We start from the raw sequence: 17,473 nt of genomic DNA, 5'->3' as shown, positions 1-17,473 counted from the left end.
AAAGACTTAGTATGTACGTTTTTTATGTGCCAACATGGGCTCCATTGACAGCTGGCTAAGTAACTAACTTTCTAACTAACTAACGAACTATCTAATTAACTAACGAGTGTCTTCCCTCTGGTCTCTCCCTCACCAGTGATGCCCACTAGCGTGGTCATCACCAACCCGGGACCCATTAAGGAAGGTTACCAGGTTCGCCTTCTGTGCACCTCGACCGGCTCCAGACCCTCGGCCTCCCTCACCTGGACCATCCGGGGCGTCACCAGGCCGGCACAGAAGGAGGTAAATATGAGAGAGAGAGAGAGAGAGAGAGAGAGAGAGAGAGAGAGAGAGAGAGAGAGAGAGAGAGAGAGAGAGAGAGAGAGAGTTAGAGAGAGAGAGAGAGGAGTGAAACCGACATACGTGGAAATACATAGAATCTTAACAATACATCCACACACACACACACATACACACATACCGGATGCATCTGTATTTTTCAGGGCCACGCAGGAAATTCAGGTCGACAGGGAAGCAGAAATAGGGGTGCATTAAAAGATTATATGCACCCCCTTCCTTCCTTCACCCCCCCAACCCAACCCTCATGTAACACAAGAGGGTTAATAAGAGCACTTCAAAGGCGAGGGGTTGTATGCAACAAAATATATACCAGTGGGGATATAAAGGACAAAACCAATTAATATCAAAAAGAAGTAGAGACATCTGACTGAAATAAGGAAAGGCAGTGGAAAAGGTGAATAAATAAATAAATATATATATATATATATATATATATATATATATATATATATATATATATATATATATATATATAATATTCGCCATTCCCCGCGATAGCGAGGTAGCGTTAAGAACAGAAGACTGGGCCTTTGCGGGAATATCCTCACCTGGCCCTCTTCTCTGTTCCTTCTTTTGGAAAATTAAAAAAAGAAAAAACGAGAGGGGAGGATTTCCAGTCCCCCGCTCCCTTCCCTTTTAGTCGCCTTCTACGACACGGAGGGAATACGTGGGAAGTATTCTTTATCCCCTATCCCCAGGGATATATATATATATATATATATATATATATATATATATATATATATATATATATATATATATATATATATATATATATGTGCGTGTGTGTGTGTAACCTGGAGAACACTTACATGTAATGTGAACATCAGTCAACATATAGCTACCCGCTTTCTCTCTTTTCATTTTTAGGATAGCTTACACTAAACTATGTCAACAGGAGAGAAAATAAAACATTGACACGACCAATGTTTGTTCTGAGTCGAACACAGGTTGGGGGAGGCCATCTCTCTGAGCTAAATGGTAGAGTGAGTGAACGGCGTGTATTTTGTACATTTTACAAGTGGCTCCGCTTTATTCATCAACTTGACAGGATGTGTATACGATGTACTATATAATATGTGTTTATTCGGTGGAATATGATTATGGAATCATAAGAATTAACATAAAACAGATTGAAATATGGTAATTATCTTTAATATTTCATACTGTTCTCTTCCCCCTCCCCCCATTGTGTGTGTGTGTGTGTGTGTGTGTGTGTGTGTGTGTGTGTGTGTGTGTGTGTGTGTGTGTGTTCAGAACCTGGTGTACGGAGAGGTCACCAGCTCTACGCTAGTGACCAATGTGACCCGACGTGACCACAACACCAGGGTGACCTGCAGGGCTGCCAACCCCGCCGTGCCTGACGCCCCAATTGCCAACTCTACCACGCTCATCGTCCACTGTGAGTCCTAGCTGTTCATCTATATATATATATATATATATATATATATATATATATATATATATATATATATATATAGATAGATAGATAGATAGATAGATAGATAGATAGATAGATAGATAGGCAGATAGATAGATAGATAGATAGATAGGCAGATAGATATACATAAATGCTTCCTTTGATGATAAATGAAGCGATGAATTTATGAAAAAATATGACAAAACATTGCATCTTGGTTCATACACTTGGACCCTGAATTTTGTAGCTGACTGAATTACCTTCTCAAATAATCCCAGATTATCTTCCGAGCTAATACCGGGATCTCTCTCTCTCTCTCTCTCTCTCTCTCTCTCTCTCTCTCTCTCTCTCTCTCTCTCTCTCTCTCTCCCTCAAATCTCCAACTGCCGTGCCGCCCACCCACCAATCTCTCTTTCCTTCTTCCTCCATCAACATCCTCCTTCTCCCCGCCCTCCAACACACACGATCTCTCCCTCGCCACCACAGACCCGCCGACGGTGAGGGCGTCGCTGGGCCGCTCCCTGCCGGAGCTCTTGAAGGAGGGAGATGATGTGTACTTCACGTGCAGCGTGGCTGCTAACCCGCCAGCATCCACCATCACCTGGTACCACGAGGTACGTACCACACCAACACAGGTACCTACCACACCAGCACAGGTACGTACCACACCAACACAGGTACGTACCACACCAACACAGGTACGTACCACACCAACACAGGTACCTACCACACCAGCACAGGTACCTACCACACCAGCACAGGTACCTACCACACCAACACAGGTACGTACCACACCAACACAGGTACCTACCACACCAGCACAGGTACCTACCACACCAGCACAGGTACCTACCACACCAACACAGGTACGTACCACACCAACACAGGTACCTACCACACCAACACAGGTACGTACCACACCAACACAGGTACGTACCACACCAACACAGGTACGTACCACACCAGCACAGGTGCCTACCACACCAACACAGGTACGTACCACACCAACACAGGTACCTATCACACCAACACAGGTACCTACCACACCAACACAGGTACCTACCATACCAAAACACACAATGAAACAGAAATTAGTTTTAAGACTGTAAATGTGGGGCAGCATACAGCGTATCGGCCCACCACGCAATAGGAATGGGTTCGAATCCTCCTTGCCCACGAATGTAGAACTAACTCCCAGTACAATGCAGATAGGTAGTTATAAACAGGCATTTACACGCAAGACTAAGAGGGGATAATTCTAGCCATAAATACTCATTTCCCAGAACCATATGATTATCAATAAATAATATATCCAACGACAAGAGAGAGAGACAGAGAGAGAGAGAGAGAGAGAGAGAGAGAGAGAGAGAGAGAGAGAGAGAGGAGAGAGAGAGAGAGAGAGAGAGAGAGAGAGAGAGAGAGAGAGAGAGAGAGAGAGAGAGAGAGAGAGACGAGGCTGCAAACCTGTTTCCTGTTACCATATATATTGTGATGTTGTGTCTGTCCTATACTTTTATTTGTGTCTATCCGGAATTTCAGCCCTGCTCCGGGTCTGTCCATGTTCATTGATGCTGAATTGTTCACAAAAACGATTTCACCATTTCCTATTCGAGTTATCATGGGCTCACTGGGATATGTGTGTGTGTGTGTGTGTGTGTGTGTGTGTGTGTGTGTGTGTGTGTGTGTGTTCGTTTTCCTTTGAACGCTGTCTGCGAAAATCAATAAACATTTACCAAATTCGGTGATCACCTCCTAAGAACGCCTCAGCCAGATGACCAAGTCTCTGCATTGCAACCTCGATGACTGGACGCAGATGTCTCTTCACCTCTCCCTACACACTGCCGGGAGAGACTGGACACCCCTCCTCCTCTACGTCAGCTGTGTGTGTCTCTCTCTCTCTCAGTAGTGAGAGATAGTGACACCGTCTCTCTACACAGTGCTGGGGAGAGGCCTTTCCCCCTCCCTCTCCATCATCTGTGACATTCTACATCAACCCCAATATAGAGAGAAGGTTGAAGCCAGCAATGTTTATTCTATTGTTTTTTTTACCGTTGGCACCACACTGTTGGTAAAAGACTGTTGGCATCAAACTCCCGGTACCAAACTATTGGTACTTTAACTGTTGGCACCAAACTGTCGACACTGAGTCTGTGGATACTTAACTGTTGGCACCAAACTGTCGCCAATGGGTCTGTGGATACTTAACTGTTGGCACCAAACTGCTGGCACTGGATCTATTGGCAGCAGACCGGTGTTAATGGACTGTTGGCACTGGATTGTTGATTCTGGGCTGTGGTCACTATAGGAATGTTGTCAATCGAGTGGTGTCATGTCAGGGAATCATACCACACTATTTTTAGCTCTCAGTTATCTTCCATTTTGTTTCCCACTTCACAACATAACAGGGCTGGTAATAATGGTTAATATTAATGGCGTAATATATTGTTACATATAATACAGGCTGTTGGGTCCATTAGCAGCACTGTCACCCTATGAATGGCATGGAATGCCGTCATTAATGTGTTGATGGCGTGTATAATTTGACAAAATTAAAAAAAAAAAGAAGCGAACACAGAGATAGTGTGTGTGTGTGTGTGTGTGTGTGTCCTATTTGTATTGTACAGGGAGGGAGTTCAACACTCGCAGGGACCCCATCTCTTGAACCTTTTCCACTGTCATAAAACATTTTAAACTACCGTTTGCTGTCTGCACTTCAGTTTCATCACTTACTCTATTCCATTCATAACCAGATTTCATACAACTGATGTACTTCTTTCCAGTTCACTCCCTAAGTTCTTTCTTCAGGGTCTTGTGATGGTGTTCTCTCTCTTTTTTTTTCGTGCCGGCCGTTGTGCCGGAGGGAGAGGTGGGTGGGGACGTATGATGTGTTTCACAATTCCATTTCTTTACAAAAAATGAGATTACGACCTCAGGTCATCTCGTCATAGCCGATCAAATCTGTTATCTCTCCTTCCCATGAACTCCCCCCCCAGAGCCCTGGTCCCTCACCAGGACACTCACCTCTCCCCTCTCTGCTCTCCTCCAGGGCACGGCGCAGGTGCAGAACGTAACGCAGGGCGTGATCCTGGCGGGGGACTCACTGGTGCTGCAGAAGGTCGGGCGGCGTCAGGCAGGGCAGTACACTTGTTCCGCCACCAACCCGCTCAGCACGGCCACCAGCCCTCCAGTCACCCTCAGGATCAAGTGTGAGTTTTGAGACCATGGGTCTTCTTACGTCACCCTCCACACGTCACCCTCCACACATCATCCTCCATACGTCTCCCTCTACAAGTCAACCTCCACACGTCACCCTCCAACCGTCATCCATCCTCCACCCGTCACCCTCCGCTGAAGAGGGTTCGAGAAAGATCTGCTCCTTGGGGGACTCCATTGTGGAGTTTAATGGTCTTAGAGGTGAGGCTATTGTTAGTGACCCTACCATGGCGGCTGGCTATGAAACTGGCCAACCACTTTTATGTCACTGCTGTGGAGGGTGGCGTTAAGCATCTTCAGTGTGAGGATGTGTCGGGAGACATTATCACATATTCTTTTTTTTTATGTTTATTGCTACTAGTAATGTGCGGGAAGGAGGCTTTGGTTGGTTAAAGCCATCCAGTAGGATATGTCGCGTGAGGCTTGTGTGTCGTGTGGTGGTGGTGTGGTTGGGTCCATCATGCCCTGTGGGAGAGGATGGGATACCTTTACCTGATTCTATTGTGGGCCAGTTTTTCGCAGAGTTTGGACACTGAGAAGGTATATGAGGCGGTAGGAGGACGAAATGTTTGGGATTCTTTTTCTCTCTCTCTTTAGTGGCCAGGAGGTATTTGAAGATGTCCTACAATTGGGTCAAAGATGATTTATGTGAAAGATTCTTTAACAGACAGACAGACAGATTGTATTACTAAGAGGAGCGCATCATTCTGAAACAATCGGTGTCTTAAATCAAAGACATTTTACCACCCATCCAGACAAACCCGTGTGCCAAACCTCTCCCACCACGTACTTCATCTACGACAAGCCAATCAACGTGACGTGTTCTGTGTCGTCATACCCGCCCGTCAGATCCATCCAATGGCAGTGGAACAGCAGCAGTGACGTCATCAGCACGGAGGTTATAAGTGAGGTGGATGAGAGGACGTGGGCTCAGTTGACGGTCGAGCCCATACAGAGTCGGGAGGACCGTACCCTCACCTGCTGGGCTGTCAACGAGATGGGCAAGCAGTCCGCTCCCTGTGGCTTCTCCGTTAAGGTCGCCCGTGAGTTAATGACATATTCCTGTTGGTCAAAACTCACTCGTGATTATCTCTTGATCATAACTCGTAATCATCTCTTGGTCAACATTCACTGGCATTTAACACCAAAACTTGACTCTTCTGCCATTTGAAGTGGAAAGTCTACTTTCGCAAATGATATCTGCTTTTCAAAGTTGATAAGATTTCGCTTCACCACTTGACCTGTGTGTGTGTGTGTGTTTCTGGTTCTTCCCTCCCGTCACAGAGACGCCTCTCCCTCTCTCGTCGTGTCGCCTGGCCAACATCACAGCCTCTTCGCTGAGCCTCACCTGCCAGAGGCCAGATGTCGCTGCCGCCGGCACAACACTCTACAGAGCCGAGGTACGTGCCTACAGAGGGTTGGGGCTGATGTTGTAGAGTTCAAGTGGGTCTTGAGTCTATAAAGGAAAGAAGTAAGATGGCTAAATTTACTCTCTATACAAGAGCTAAGCTGGGGTATTTTGGTTGGGCTTTACACAAGCCGAGGGAGAGTGGTCGGTACGGATGCTGATTTAATAGGATTTGAGTGGATGTTGTCTTGATACCCAAAGGGTTCTGAATCCTCTTCATAAAGCTCATGGTGATGTTCATGTTATCCATCCAAACCCATCCATCAACATATGAGCTCGAGCCCAGAGTGTTGAAGAGGAGAGATTTGAGTTTTGGTTCCGCACAGCCCTGTGTTGTTGACGGCAAGATCTAAGGGGGTTGGGGGATTAAGCTGAAATGGCTCTGCAGAAACCCTGTGGCCTGTCCTGACTTGGGTCTATGATGTCCCCATCGCCACTACCCTCTCTGTTGTCTTAAGTGGTACATGGATGGCAATACATCAACACATCTCAAACCAGTTCATTCTCTCTCTCTCTCTCTCTCTCTCTCTCTCTCTCTCTCTCTCTCTCTCTCTCTATCTATCTATCTATCTATCTATCTATCTATCTATTTCTATATCTCTATCTATCCATCTATCTATCTATTTCTCTCTATCTATCTATCTATCTCTCTTTCTATCTCACCATCTCTCTATCTCTGTCCTCCCTCCCCCAGGGCGACCAAACCCCTCTGCACGCTGAGAGACACTTTCATGGTGCTGATCACCCCGTTTTCTACCGTCCCAACTGTTTACACTTGAACACCCACCTCCATCAGGTGGAAAATCAAGAATTCAAGTGTTTCCCCTCACGTGAAGAATAGATATTCTGTTTCTCCCCTCCGCCTCACACTTCCATCTACACACACCCTTCCTTTTCCCTTTGATCAAGGCATGTTATATCTCTGCGACTAACACAAGTGTACCATACCTCTGCTTTTTTTTTCCTTCCTCCCACAAAGGTGTATTACACCCCCTGTCTCCTTCTTCTCTCCCCTTCTCCCAGGTATGCTACACCCCTACTTCCCTTCCCCCTTCCCTGGGTGTATTAATCCCCTTCTTTCCTCTTTCCCATCACCTCAGGTGTACTTCGAGAACCGCACACTCTTCGCCAACGTCACCTCGCACCGTCCCAACTTCAACGTGAGCCGCCTGGACGCTGGCACCAGTTACCAGATCAAGGTGTACGTCACGCACGGTCCCGTCACGTCCCAGCCTGTGGTGGTGTCAGCCTACACGTCCCGGACCTCCATGACATCCCAAGGTACGTCCCGTGACCTCCCAGTTCATGATGACGTTCGCCTACATGTCAGAAGACATTCCAAGGTACGTCCCGTGACCTCCCAGTCCATGACGACGTCCTCCTACATGTCAGAAGACATTCCAAGGTGCATCTCGTGATCCCCCTTCCTCTGATGTCCCCCCTACACGTCATGTAGCCTCCGTATCTTTACAAGACAAAGATAGGCAACATTTTCTTTGGGTAGAAAAGGACGATATCTTTCTATTCACCACATAAGAATACTTAAATGTAATTCATATGTAGATTAAATATAATCACATTGTAAGATAAATGTAATCAAATATAACCTAATTGTAACATAAATGTAATTAAATATAATCTAATTGTAATGCTCAGATGTAATTCATATATCTATTCTCATTCACTTTAAGAAATTTTCCCGATATTTCTCAGCTTATGTTTCTTCCTCCATATCTCAGCTAGAAATGAAATTCATTCACCCAAGTAAAAAAGTTCATTTAAGAGACGTAGGGTGTCCGCTGGCTACATGCGATCCCAGAATTGCTTCAGAGACGCCAGTGAACCTTCAAAAGTCCTGTGGGTCTTAAGCTATTAAAGCTGACTCTTTCAGCATACTGCTTAAGATTCCCTTCAGCAATTTGGTTCAGGTACAAACATGACACATCAACTGTTCATAAGCGTCCACACACTTTTTCACAATGAACTAGTGAAACGAAGAGAAAGGTCTTCATGATCAACTGAAACTTTTCCCCATCCAGTGGACGAGGTTCCAAACGGGGACAAAATGTTAGAACTGAAAAAAAAAAAAAAAAAAAACTTCCAGATAAACGTAATTCAAACAGAAAACATTTTCTTTTTCTAGCACGAAGCGTCCACTTCCGCTTGAACCTCAGAGAGGATAGAAAAAAAAAAAGGACAAAAAAAAGACATCAACTCGGTGAGAATGAAAATCAAAACATTACTCCTGGGGGTGTGAGGGACAGGGGACGCACTGTTCCTGTTGGTAACTCATGGCATAGTGTGGCAGCGTAAACCATGACCCTTCACTGTTTATACAGAGAGAGAGAGAGAGAGAGAGAGAGAGAGAGAGAGAGAGAGAGAGAGAGAGAGAGAGAGAGAGAGAGAGTGGGAGGGAGGGAACCTTGCTGAGATGGATGGACTCTTTTATTCTTTTCCTCTTTCTTCCTCCCCTACAGATTCGAGAGGAGGGAGCAGCTCTGTGGGTAAGGCTGTTGGGGGTTTACTTCTGTTGCTGCTGGTGTTGGCCGGAGGTGTGTGGGGTCGCCACTACTGCACCAGGAGGAGCGACAAGAAGAAGCACGAGCCGCGGGTTCCCTCTGATGAGAGCAACCCCGACGTGGTGCCCACTGCAATAGGTGAGTGTGTGTGTGTGTGTGTGTAATGTAGATGAAGCTTCGAAAACCCGGACAACAAACATAAAGCTTCGAAAACACCAATTCAATGAACGAAGCTTCGAAAACCCAAATTATACAGATGAAGCTTCGAAAAATTGGCTCACACTAGAAGCGGCGGAAGCTGACCTCCTTCACTATGTCTGTCTGTCTGTTTGTCGGAGGAGATATAATATTCGGGTGGGAAAAAAATAAAAAATATCCTCCCAACCCACATAAGAAAACTGATATTTCTGTCGAACTCTTAATAGATGACGCCATCATATCTATGATCATTTTGAATAATGAAATACGAAAGGAACCCCCATGGAACCACAGTACGATGAAATATTAGACTCGACCTTCTTTTAAAAGACCTTATGAAATACGAGGATGATAAGGATGCGGTATAAGGGGAGTGTCCTCAGAGAAGATAGGGGTATTAGGAAATGATGGGATGTACGGGAAATAGGATAATAATTTAGGGGGAAATTAGAAGGTAGAGATAAGAAGGAAGGAGATGATAAGTGAAAGAACTAGAAAAAAAAAAAAATCACATTTCGTTAATATTCATCAATGATTCAACGCCATAAATGTTTCTAAATATAAAAAAAAAAATCCAGTTTACATTGTCGTTCTAAACCTCAATATTGTTTCTATGTGACGCAAATTTGCTTCCAATCTTTATCATTCCTTTTTACTGAGGATCTACTTAAGGCTAATGACGCCAATGTAGCCAAAGCTGGCGATGAGGGCAGAAGGACTTACTATTCGTGGATGTCAAAAATTATTACAGTAATCCTCTTGTAATCCTCTCGCTGACCTTCTAGCAAGAGAAGGGACGATTCCTTAATCATACCCTCTGCCTTCGTGATGGGTTAAACTCACGTACTCACACCAGTTGTCTCGTACATCTTACGAAGTTCATCTAGAATTTACATTTCCCCATTTCTTTTTTCTTTTTTTCCATCTCACCAGCTCACCCTAGCTGCTCAAATTCATATCGCCATCTAATATTTCCTTTCATCTCTCTATTCTTCACGATATCTTAAAAGTCTGCATAGCCTCTCTCTCTCTCTCTCTCTCTCTCTCTCTCTCTCTCTCTCTCTCTCTCTCTCTCTCTCTCTCTCTCTCTCAGTCAGTCCCCAGGATAACCACAGCTTCCATGATAATCACTCCTACTGTATTCCCATCAGTCAGTCCCCAGGATGACCAAAGCTTCTGGGGGCCACTCCTCAGCCACCACCAAGATACCCAAAGCTTCTGTGGCCACACTCCTACTCATGTATCTCCCCAGCCTCCATGGTAATCAGGACTTGCATGGCCACTCCTCCTGTTACCTTGCCAGACTCCACAAAGTTAAGCCAACATTGACATAGCCCTCATCTCATCCCATCACCAAGAGAGACGACGCAAAATGTCTAACGCGTTTCTTCTCTTCGACTCAGAGGACACGTTCGACCTGCTGGCTGCCGGAGCCGCGAAGAGTGAGGTGCCAATACTGACCCCTGTGTACGAGGCTGTGGGCGTAACACTGCAGGAAGGTGTACCTAGAGTGAGTATAGCATGAGGGTGTAGCTGTAGTAAGTGCGTGGTGCCTGTAGGGCCGACCACTTCTCTTGTGTTATGGCCACGAGTGTAACTTCTCCGTAAGCAAATAGAGCATTTCTTTCTCTTGTAACTTTGACACGCCATCATGATAAATTGGAGAAGGAAAGGAGGCATTTAAGTGCCAGGACTTAGCTGGTATAGTGGCAGAACTGGTCATGTATATACATATGTTGTTACCTTTTCGTCTAGGTGGGTTGGTGTGTGTGTGTGTGTGTGTGTGTGTGTGTGTGTGTGTGTATTGTCGGTACTTGAGCTCCCGTTGTTCTTCCGTTATTGGCAGAAGACTTCAGCCTCGGCGGAGGTGTACCACTCGGGCGTGAGGCCCAAACACCACCAAAGAGACCCCGACGAATACCAGGGACTTCGACTCCAACACAAGAAGGACCCCGAGGACTACCCTAGCCTCAGGCTTCAACACAAGGAGCCCGAGGGTGACCATGGGATGAGGGTTCATCGTAGAGACTCCGGGGATTACTTAGGGGCGAGGCTTCAACATAAGGACCCAGAGGAATACCCGGGGGCGAGGCTTCAACATAAGGACCCGGAGGAATACCCGGGGGCGAGGCTTCAACATAAGGACCCGGAGGAATACCCGGGGGCGAGGCTTCAACATAAGGACCCAGAGGAATACCCGGGGGCGAGGCTTCAACATAAGGACCCAGAGGAATACCCGGGGGCGAGGCTTCAACATAAGGACCCCGAGGATTACCCCGGGGTAAGGTTTCAACATCAAGACCCCGAACCCTATCCGGGGGCGAGGCTTCAACATAAGGACCCCGAAGCATTTCCTGGGGTAAGGTTTCACCATAAAGACCCCGAGGTCTTCCCCGGGCCGAGGCTCCAACACAGAGACCCCGAGGTCTTCCCGGGGTCGAGGTTGGAACAGGAAGACTTAGAAGAGTATACGGGGGCGAGGTCCGACCTCTACTGTCCAGTGGATCAGCTGATGCAGGCAGCGGAGACCATCGTATGAGACTCCACTGTAAACACACAAGACATACACGACTGGTAAGTCCATCCAGGGACATCGCCTGTTACCCCTCTGTCCCTCCCTCTCTACGTCCACCTTCCCTCCCTTCCCTCCGTCCCTCCCTCTCTACCTCCACCTTCCCTCCCTTCCCTCCCTCCACCTTTCCTTCCTCCCTGACCATCTTCCCTCCCGTTCCTTCTCCACCCTCCATTTTGATAGTGACATCATAATACCTGACGTCAGTGTCATTCCTCAGGGCATCTGCTATCCCCTCATCTCCAGCGACTTCGAACGTCGCTGTGAATGACAAGTCATGTCGAAAGTCATGAATATGTCTCATCCTGCCACACACACACATATATATATATCTTATATTCATAAGGACATCACCGTAGCTGTAACCTCTTCATCGTCAGGAAACAGTTTTCATGAGATGCAAATGTATCGAGTACTATTTACCTAAGTAATTACACTCAAGGTAAATATTTGAGACATGCCTTCCTTCCAGTACGTCAAATATTTGCCCATGGCCACTGGCAGGAACTAAGCGTTCTGATCTCTTTGCTTCCAGCCACAGGGGATCCACTCGCCTCTTCCCAGCTTCCTTCACTGAGGTCTGTCTGCCCTCCACGTGTCTTCAGTATCTTACACTGTCATTGGTTGGAATAAAGTATATATATATTTTCATAGTTCTTTTACTTAACCCCTAAGTCTTCGGGGGGAAGGTTGGGGGTTCGATAAATGACTCAAATATAATATATATGTATGTATATATATATATATATATATATATATATATATATATATATATATATATATATATATATCTTTTCTTTTCTTTCAAACTATTCGCCATTTCCCGCGTTAGCGAGGTAGCGTTAGGAACAGAGGACTGGGCCTTTTTTGGAATATCCTCACCTGGCCCCCTCTGTTCCTTCTTTTGGAAAATTAAAAAAAAAAAACGAGAGGGGAGGATTTCCAGCCCCCCGCTCCCTCCCCTTTTAGTCGCCTTCTACGACACGCAGGGAATACGTGGGAAGTATTCTTAATCCCCTATCCCCAGGGAAAAATATATATATATATATATATATATATATATATATATATATATATATATATATATATATATATATATAGGGGAGAAAGAAGAAGAAGGCGACTAAAAGGTGTGGAAGTGGAGGGCTGGAAATCATTCCCTCCATTTTTACTTTTCCAAAAGAAGGAAGAGAGAAGGAGGCCAAGAGAGGATCTTCTCTCTAAGGCTCACTCATCTGTTCTTCACTCTCTCTCTCTCTCTCTCTCTCTCTCTCTCTCTCTCTCTCTCTCTCTCTCTCTCTCTCTCGCCCCACAACTGGACGGGGGACTAGCCAGCAAACAAACTCATTACCGGCGGATTTGCCGCCTCTTGCGAAAAGCGAAGCTGCTTCGCGCCCAAAGCACCGCTAAGAACGAACCCTCCCCGGTGCAGCTTGCTCCTCCAGGTGGCCTCGATTGTCGTCATAGACAACAAAAAAAAAAAGACGCCAAAATAATAATGACATCAGAAGCATCATGGGGACCTTGGAGACGTCTGGCTCACCGGCGACAAGATCTTAGACGCAAAGATGAGACGCAAAAAAAAAATGATTCGTTTGAGACAGATCCACGAAGAGGACGAATCTTGAATGTTTATGTTTGTGGCCCAAACTTTAAGATCTAAGTTGAAAAACAAACACTGTGTTGACATATTTCTTGGGTGGAATATATATACATATATTTTATGTATTACATAAGGCTTTTTTCATGTCATATATAATGAAAATGTGATATATATATATATATATATATATATATATATATATATATATATATATATATATATATATATATATATATATATATATATGCAGATTTGTGAACATGTAAACCAGTATACTTATCTTGTATGTTACATATGAACACAGACATTGATGTTGTGTGCCCAAGAAACACAACTTCCATAACGATGTTAGTATTTACTGACAACATCCTCAGTGCTTTGAGCTTACGACACCACAACATCCTCCAGAGCTTTGAGCTTACGACACAACATCATCAGTGCTTTGAGCTTACGACACCACAACATCCTCCAGTGCTTTGAGCTTTCGACACCACAACATCCTCCAGTGCTTTGAGCTTACGACATCACAACATCCTCTAGTGTCTAACGAGCCACCATACATACCTATCCCTTGGAATATCCAAGAAATCAGACCATATTCAAAATATTGCGAATATCCCGCCGTAAGGGAGACCATCTTAACTGTGCATTTCGGTTTTCATCATCATATGAAATATTCCGACCAGTGTGAATGAAAGAGTTGGAACGAACCCCATTTTCCCTTTTTTTTTTTTTCTTCCACTCAAAAATCCTAACATTTCCATTACCTTGATCCGTATAAACAAATATCATTAATGCGGATAGATGGGAGGGATTTTGATGGACATGTTCCAATAAATCTCTCTCTGAAAATAAATCCCGGTGCAGCAAAATGATATTTCAGACGGGTTTAAATCGTGATAGGCAGATAGATAGAGGGAAAGAGAGATAGACAGCCAGGCAGATAGACAGATGGATAGATAGATAGATCCATGAGAGGCTTTCAGCTTTGAGGAGGAATCTTCCAACACGTGAGATGAAGGAGAGGGTCAGGAGAACCAAAATGTCTAGAAAAAAACCTGACAAGAATGGCGAAGATGTTTTATGTACTTCGCCCAGCCAGATGTAAGATGACTGTTAAAGGCATACGGGAAGCCGACTTGTTATTTCTACCATCAGCCAGATGCATGATAACTCTTCAAGTCATACGGGGATATGATTTATTCATTTTCCCAGTCAACTGTATGATGAATGATGAAGTCATACGGGAGATATCTTGATTCTTTGCCCAGCCAGAACAAAGATGAATGATGAAGTCATAAGGGGGATATCAACTGTCTTTTTTACATTTCGCCATGCCAAATGTACGATGCCGAACATCATCATACGAGAGCGACACCATTTCTACCGCACCCTCTCAGGTATATGACCTGTGTGGACGTCATACGGACACCCAGTCGATTACACCGGCATGTGATAATGGAAGGCACAACTCCTCTTCTTTCACAAGGCTCTCGAAGTGACCAATCTTCTTTTAAAAGGCTCACGAAGTAGCCACACATATGATCACTGTCCAACGCGAGTCGTGTCTTCACAATGAACACACTGAAAAGAATAGAAAAAATACTTGTTCGGAAGGAGTGTCGACGGTTCTTAACACCAGAGGGAAAAATGTACAGACACAGGATCTGGTTTTTTTTTTTTCTTACCAAAAGCTTTTACGTTTTTTGTTCCTTTCATCAGAGAAGGTAATGAGAAGGGTGGGTGGGTGGGAGGAAGGGTGGGTGGGTGTGTGTGTGTCTGTGTGTGTCAGGGGGGGAGCTCCGGCGTTTGCCTGGGCGAGACACAAACGCCCACCCCGTGTCTAAACTCTCCCCCCCCCCCCCCCACCTAGAGCTAGATTGGACTGAACCAAAAACATCGGACTAGAAGGCTCTCTCGAAGGGAGTTCAGGTCTTCGCCCGGAGGTCGTGATGTGATGAGACCACATACCTCACATCCTGTCGCCATTTCCTCTTTCATCCACCTCCCCCGAATATCACCTGTGGATTCTAGGTCTCCAAAGCAGCGAGGCACTAGTGGGGGCTGTTTAGAAACGAGCAAATGTTCTTGGTCCAGTTTTTCTAAAGTGTCGATTTGTTGTTCTCACGACAGAGGTCAACACAGCTGGCTTCGTTGCAGCCCGCTGGCTCAGTCAGTTACCTTGAGTGTGTGAGCCTCGTACTCACTCACTCGCAGCATGGATGGTTGAATATGGTGAGTCATGACGTATCGTATCGTTACTCACAATATCTTCTGTGAACACATACACTCGCTCGGGATAACTCAAACGACATTCTCACAAGTTCCCATCACTCACTCGGCTGGTCCTCATGATAATGTGAGTCTGAGATAAAGACTCACGAGAGAGAGAGATTCTGAGTGACAGTGAGTGTAAGAAAGAGCTTGAGAGAAAGACTGCCGTGTCCTCAGCGGAGGAGGAGGAGAGGCGTCAGAGATAAGGCCCGACGAGGCGAGAGAGAGAGAGAGAGAGAGAGAGAGAGAGAGAGAGAGAGAGAGAGAGAGAGAGAGAGAGAGGTGGGGGTGAAGTCTGAGGTCTGCCCCAAAGTTCTGCTTAATGTCTTACGCATATAATTCCTCCTTGACAATATACATAATCTCTTCAGCTTCCATTATTTGCTGTTTCCCCCCCTCTCTCTCTCTCTCTCTCTCTCTCTCTTCCCCGATTTCTTAGTTGCTCTTTTTTTTTTGTCTCAGATGAACCTCCTTCGTTAACAGAGACAAACTCCCTCAACACCTGCTCGCCTTTACCCTCATTGCTGTTGCTTGGGAAGGAGGAGAACTTCACCGACGAAAATATTCATTGTTGCCGCGTTGGGTCGAATAACACATCCGCAACGGTGTTACCGGACTCCGCCTACTTTGTGCTTCACCATCGGCGGGTGTTGTGTCATGGGAACATAGGGCGAACCTCGCGGAAGACCTTCTTACTTCAAAGGAGTCCGTCACTTTCCCTGCTGCTGATTGTAACGCAGACTTGAAGCTGCAGGAGCACTTGAAGAAGAGGTTGTTGGAGGGGGCTGGCTTCTATGATAATATATATATATATATATATATATATACACACACACACACACACACACACACACACACACAAATTAACGAATGTGATGAATGGAGACGGGAAGAGTGAATAACTTCACAATCATAAAGACACTGACGTTGATACCCCGGCTGTCATAGCGTATATAAAACAACGAACATTGCGTCATTCACAATAGTTTTCCCCTCTCAATGTACATTGACAGACTGACAATCGCGCCTCCGTCGCTGGACTTCAGATCGTCAAAAGCGATCAGTGGGTCTTCTAAAAAAAATATATATATATATATATATATATATATATATAGGTAATGTAAGAGACCTCAAGAAAATAAGGGAGTAACAGAAGAGACCTCAAGAAAATAAGGGAGTAACAGATTTCAAGATAGGGTGAACGAGAAGCAAAAATGTCAAGTTTGCTGTTTAATAAATGATTCTAAGTCCCGTGACGTCATGTGAGGCTTACACGGCAATGATGCGAGAGAAATGGATTTCGCTTTGTGGGGAGAAAGAAAAAAAGAAGTTCTGTCGATGAAAACGAATTGAAATGTTTTTTAAGATGTTTGTTCAAAACTCTAGTCGTCGTTACACTGATAAACGTCCATAAACATTACCTTTAATCATTGTTATGGTAAAGACAAACGATTCATTGAGCCGAAAACACCATCCAAATTCCCCTGATTACGTATGATCAATGTTTACAAAGTGTCTTAATAATACAACATAAGTTATGTTTACGAACAGATACGGATACTGATACGAAAGTTCATGACCTAAAACATAAATATCTACATTTTCCACAGTCGCCCCACAGATGATTTCATGAAGTAACGCCCATCAAGTAATCTCATTCGTTGATTAATCTTAAGCCCTTAGATTAATAATAGATGGTAGGGCCATTCATACAGCGAGAGAGTTACGTGTGGTTTTGACCGACATCCTAAACACCGTGAGGAACTGTGTTCAAGATATCTTGTGTCTCTCAATTGGTAGATAAAATCTAACGTTGAAAAGCCTTAAATATATGACCCTGTTAGTCTACAGGCCTATAGAGTCCGAATAACAGAAGAACATATTGAGGAAAATATGAGGAGGTGCTGAATATAATAATGACAGGGTT

General features: G+C 44.9%; 2 protein-coding genes across 6 annotated transcripts in view; one reads left to right on the top strand and one right to left on the bottom strand.

The window, feature by feature from the left end:
* The window catches only part of LOC139755625 (uncharacterized), a 49,329-nt gene extending 37,009 nt beyond the window's left edge, over positions 1–12,320 (top strand). The window contains exons 7-17 of the mRNA XM_071674197.1: positions 137–282; positions 1,597–1,741; positions 2,246–2,373; positions 4,806–4,965; positions 5,728–6,015; positions 6,257–6,372; positions 7,481–7,661; positions 8,858–9,037; positions 10,501–10,607; positions 10,944–11,671; positions 12,205–12,320. Coding sequence (XP_071530298.1) covers positions 137–282; positions 1,597–1,741; positions 2,246–2,373; positions 4,806–4,965; positions 5,728–6,015; positions 6,257–6,372; positions 7,481–7,661; positions 8,858–9,037; positions 10,501–10,607; positions 10,944–11,636 — 2,144 coding nt within the window. The 3' untranslated portion in view covers positions 11,637–11,671; positions 12,205–12,320. The remainder of the gene's footprint in view (positions 1–136; positions 283–1,596; positions 1,742–2,245; positions 2,374–4,805; positions 4,966–5,727; positions 6,016–6,256; positions 6,373–7,480; positions 7,662–8,857; positions 9,038–10,500; positions 10,608–10,943; positions 11,672–12,204) is intronic.
* LOC139755627 (uncharacterized) overlaps positions 1–17,473 on the bottom strand; it is a 289,236-nt gene that overhangs the window by 184,151 nt on the left and 87,612 nt on the right. The gene's annotated exons all lie outside the window — the stretch shown is intronic.

This window comes from Panulirus ornatus, chromosome 19 (genome assembly GCF_036320965.1).
Source record: "Panulirus ornatus isolate Po-2019 chromosome 19, ASM3632096v1, whole genome shotgun sequence".
NCBI lineage: Eukaryota > Metazoa > Arthropoda > Malacostraca > Decapoda > Palinuridae > Panulirus > Panulirus ornatus.
The sequence above is the reverse complement of the archived record's forward strand: the minus strand, read 5'-3'. Positions and strand labels throughout refer to the sequence as shown.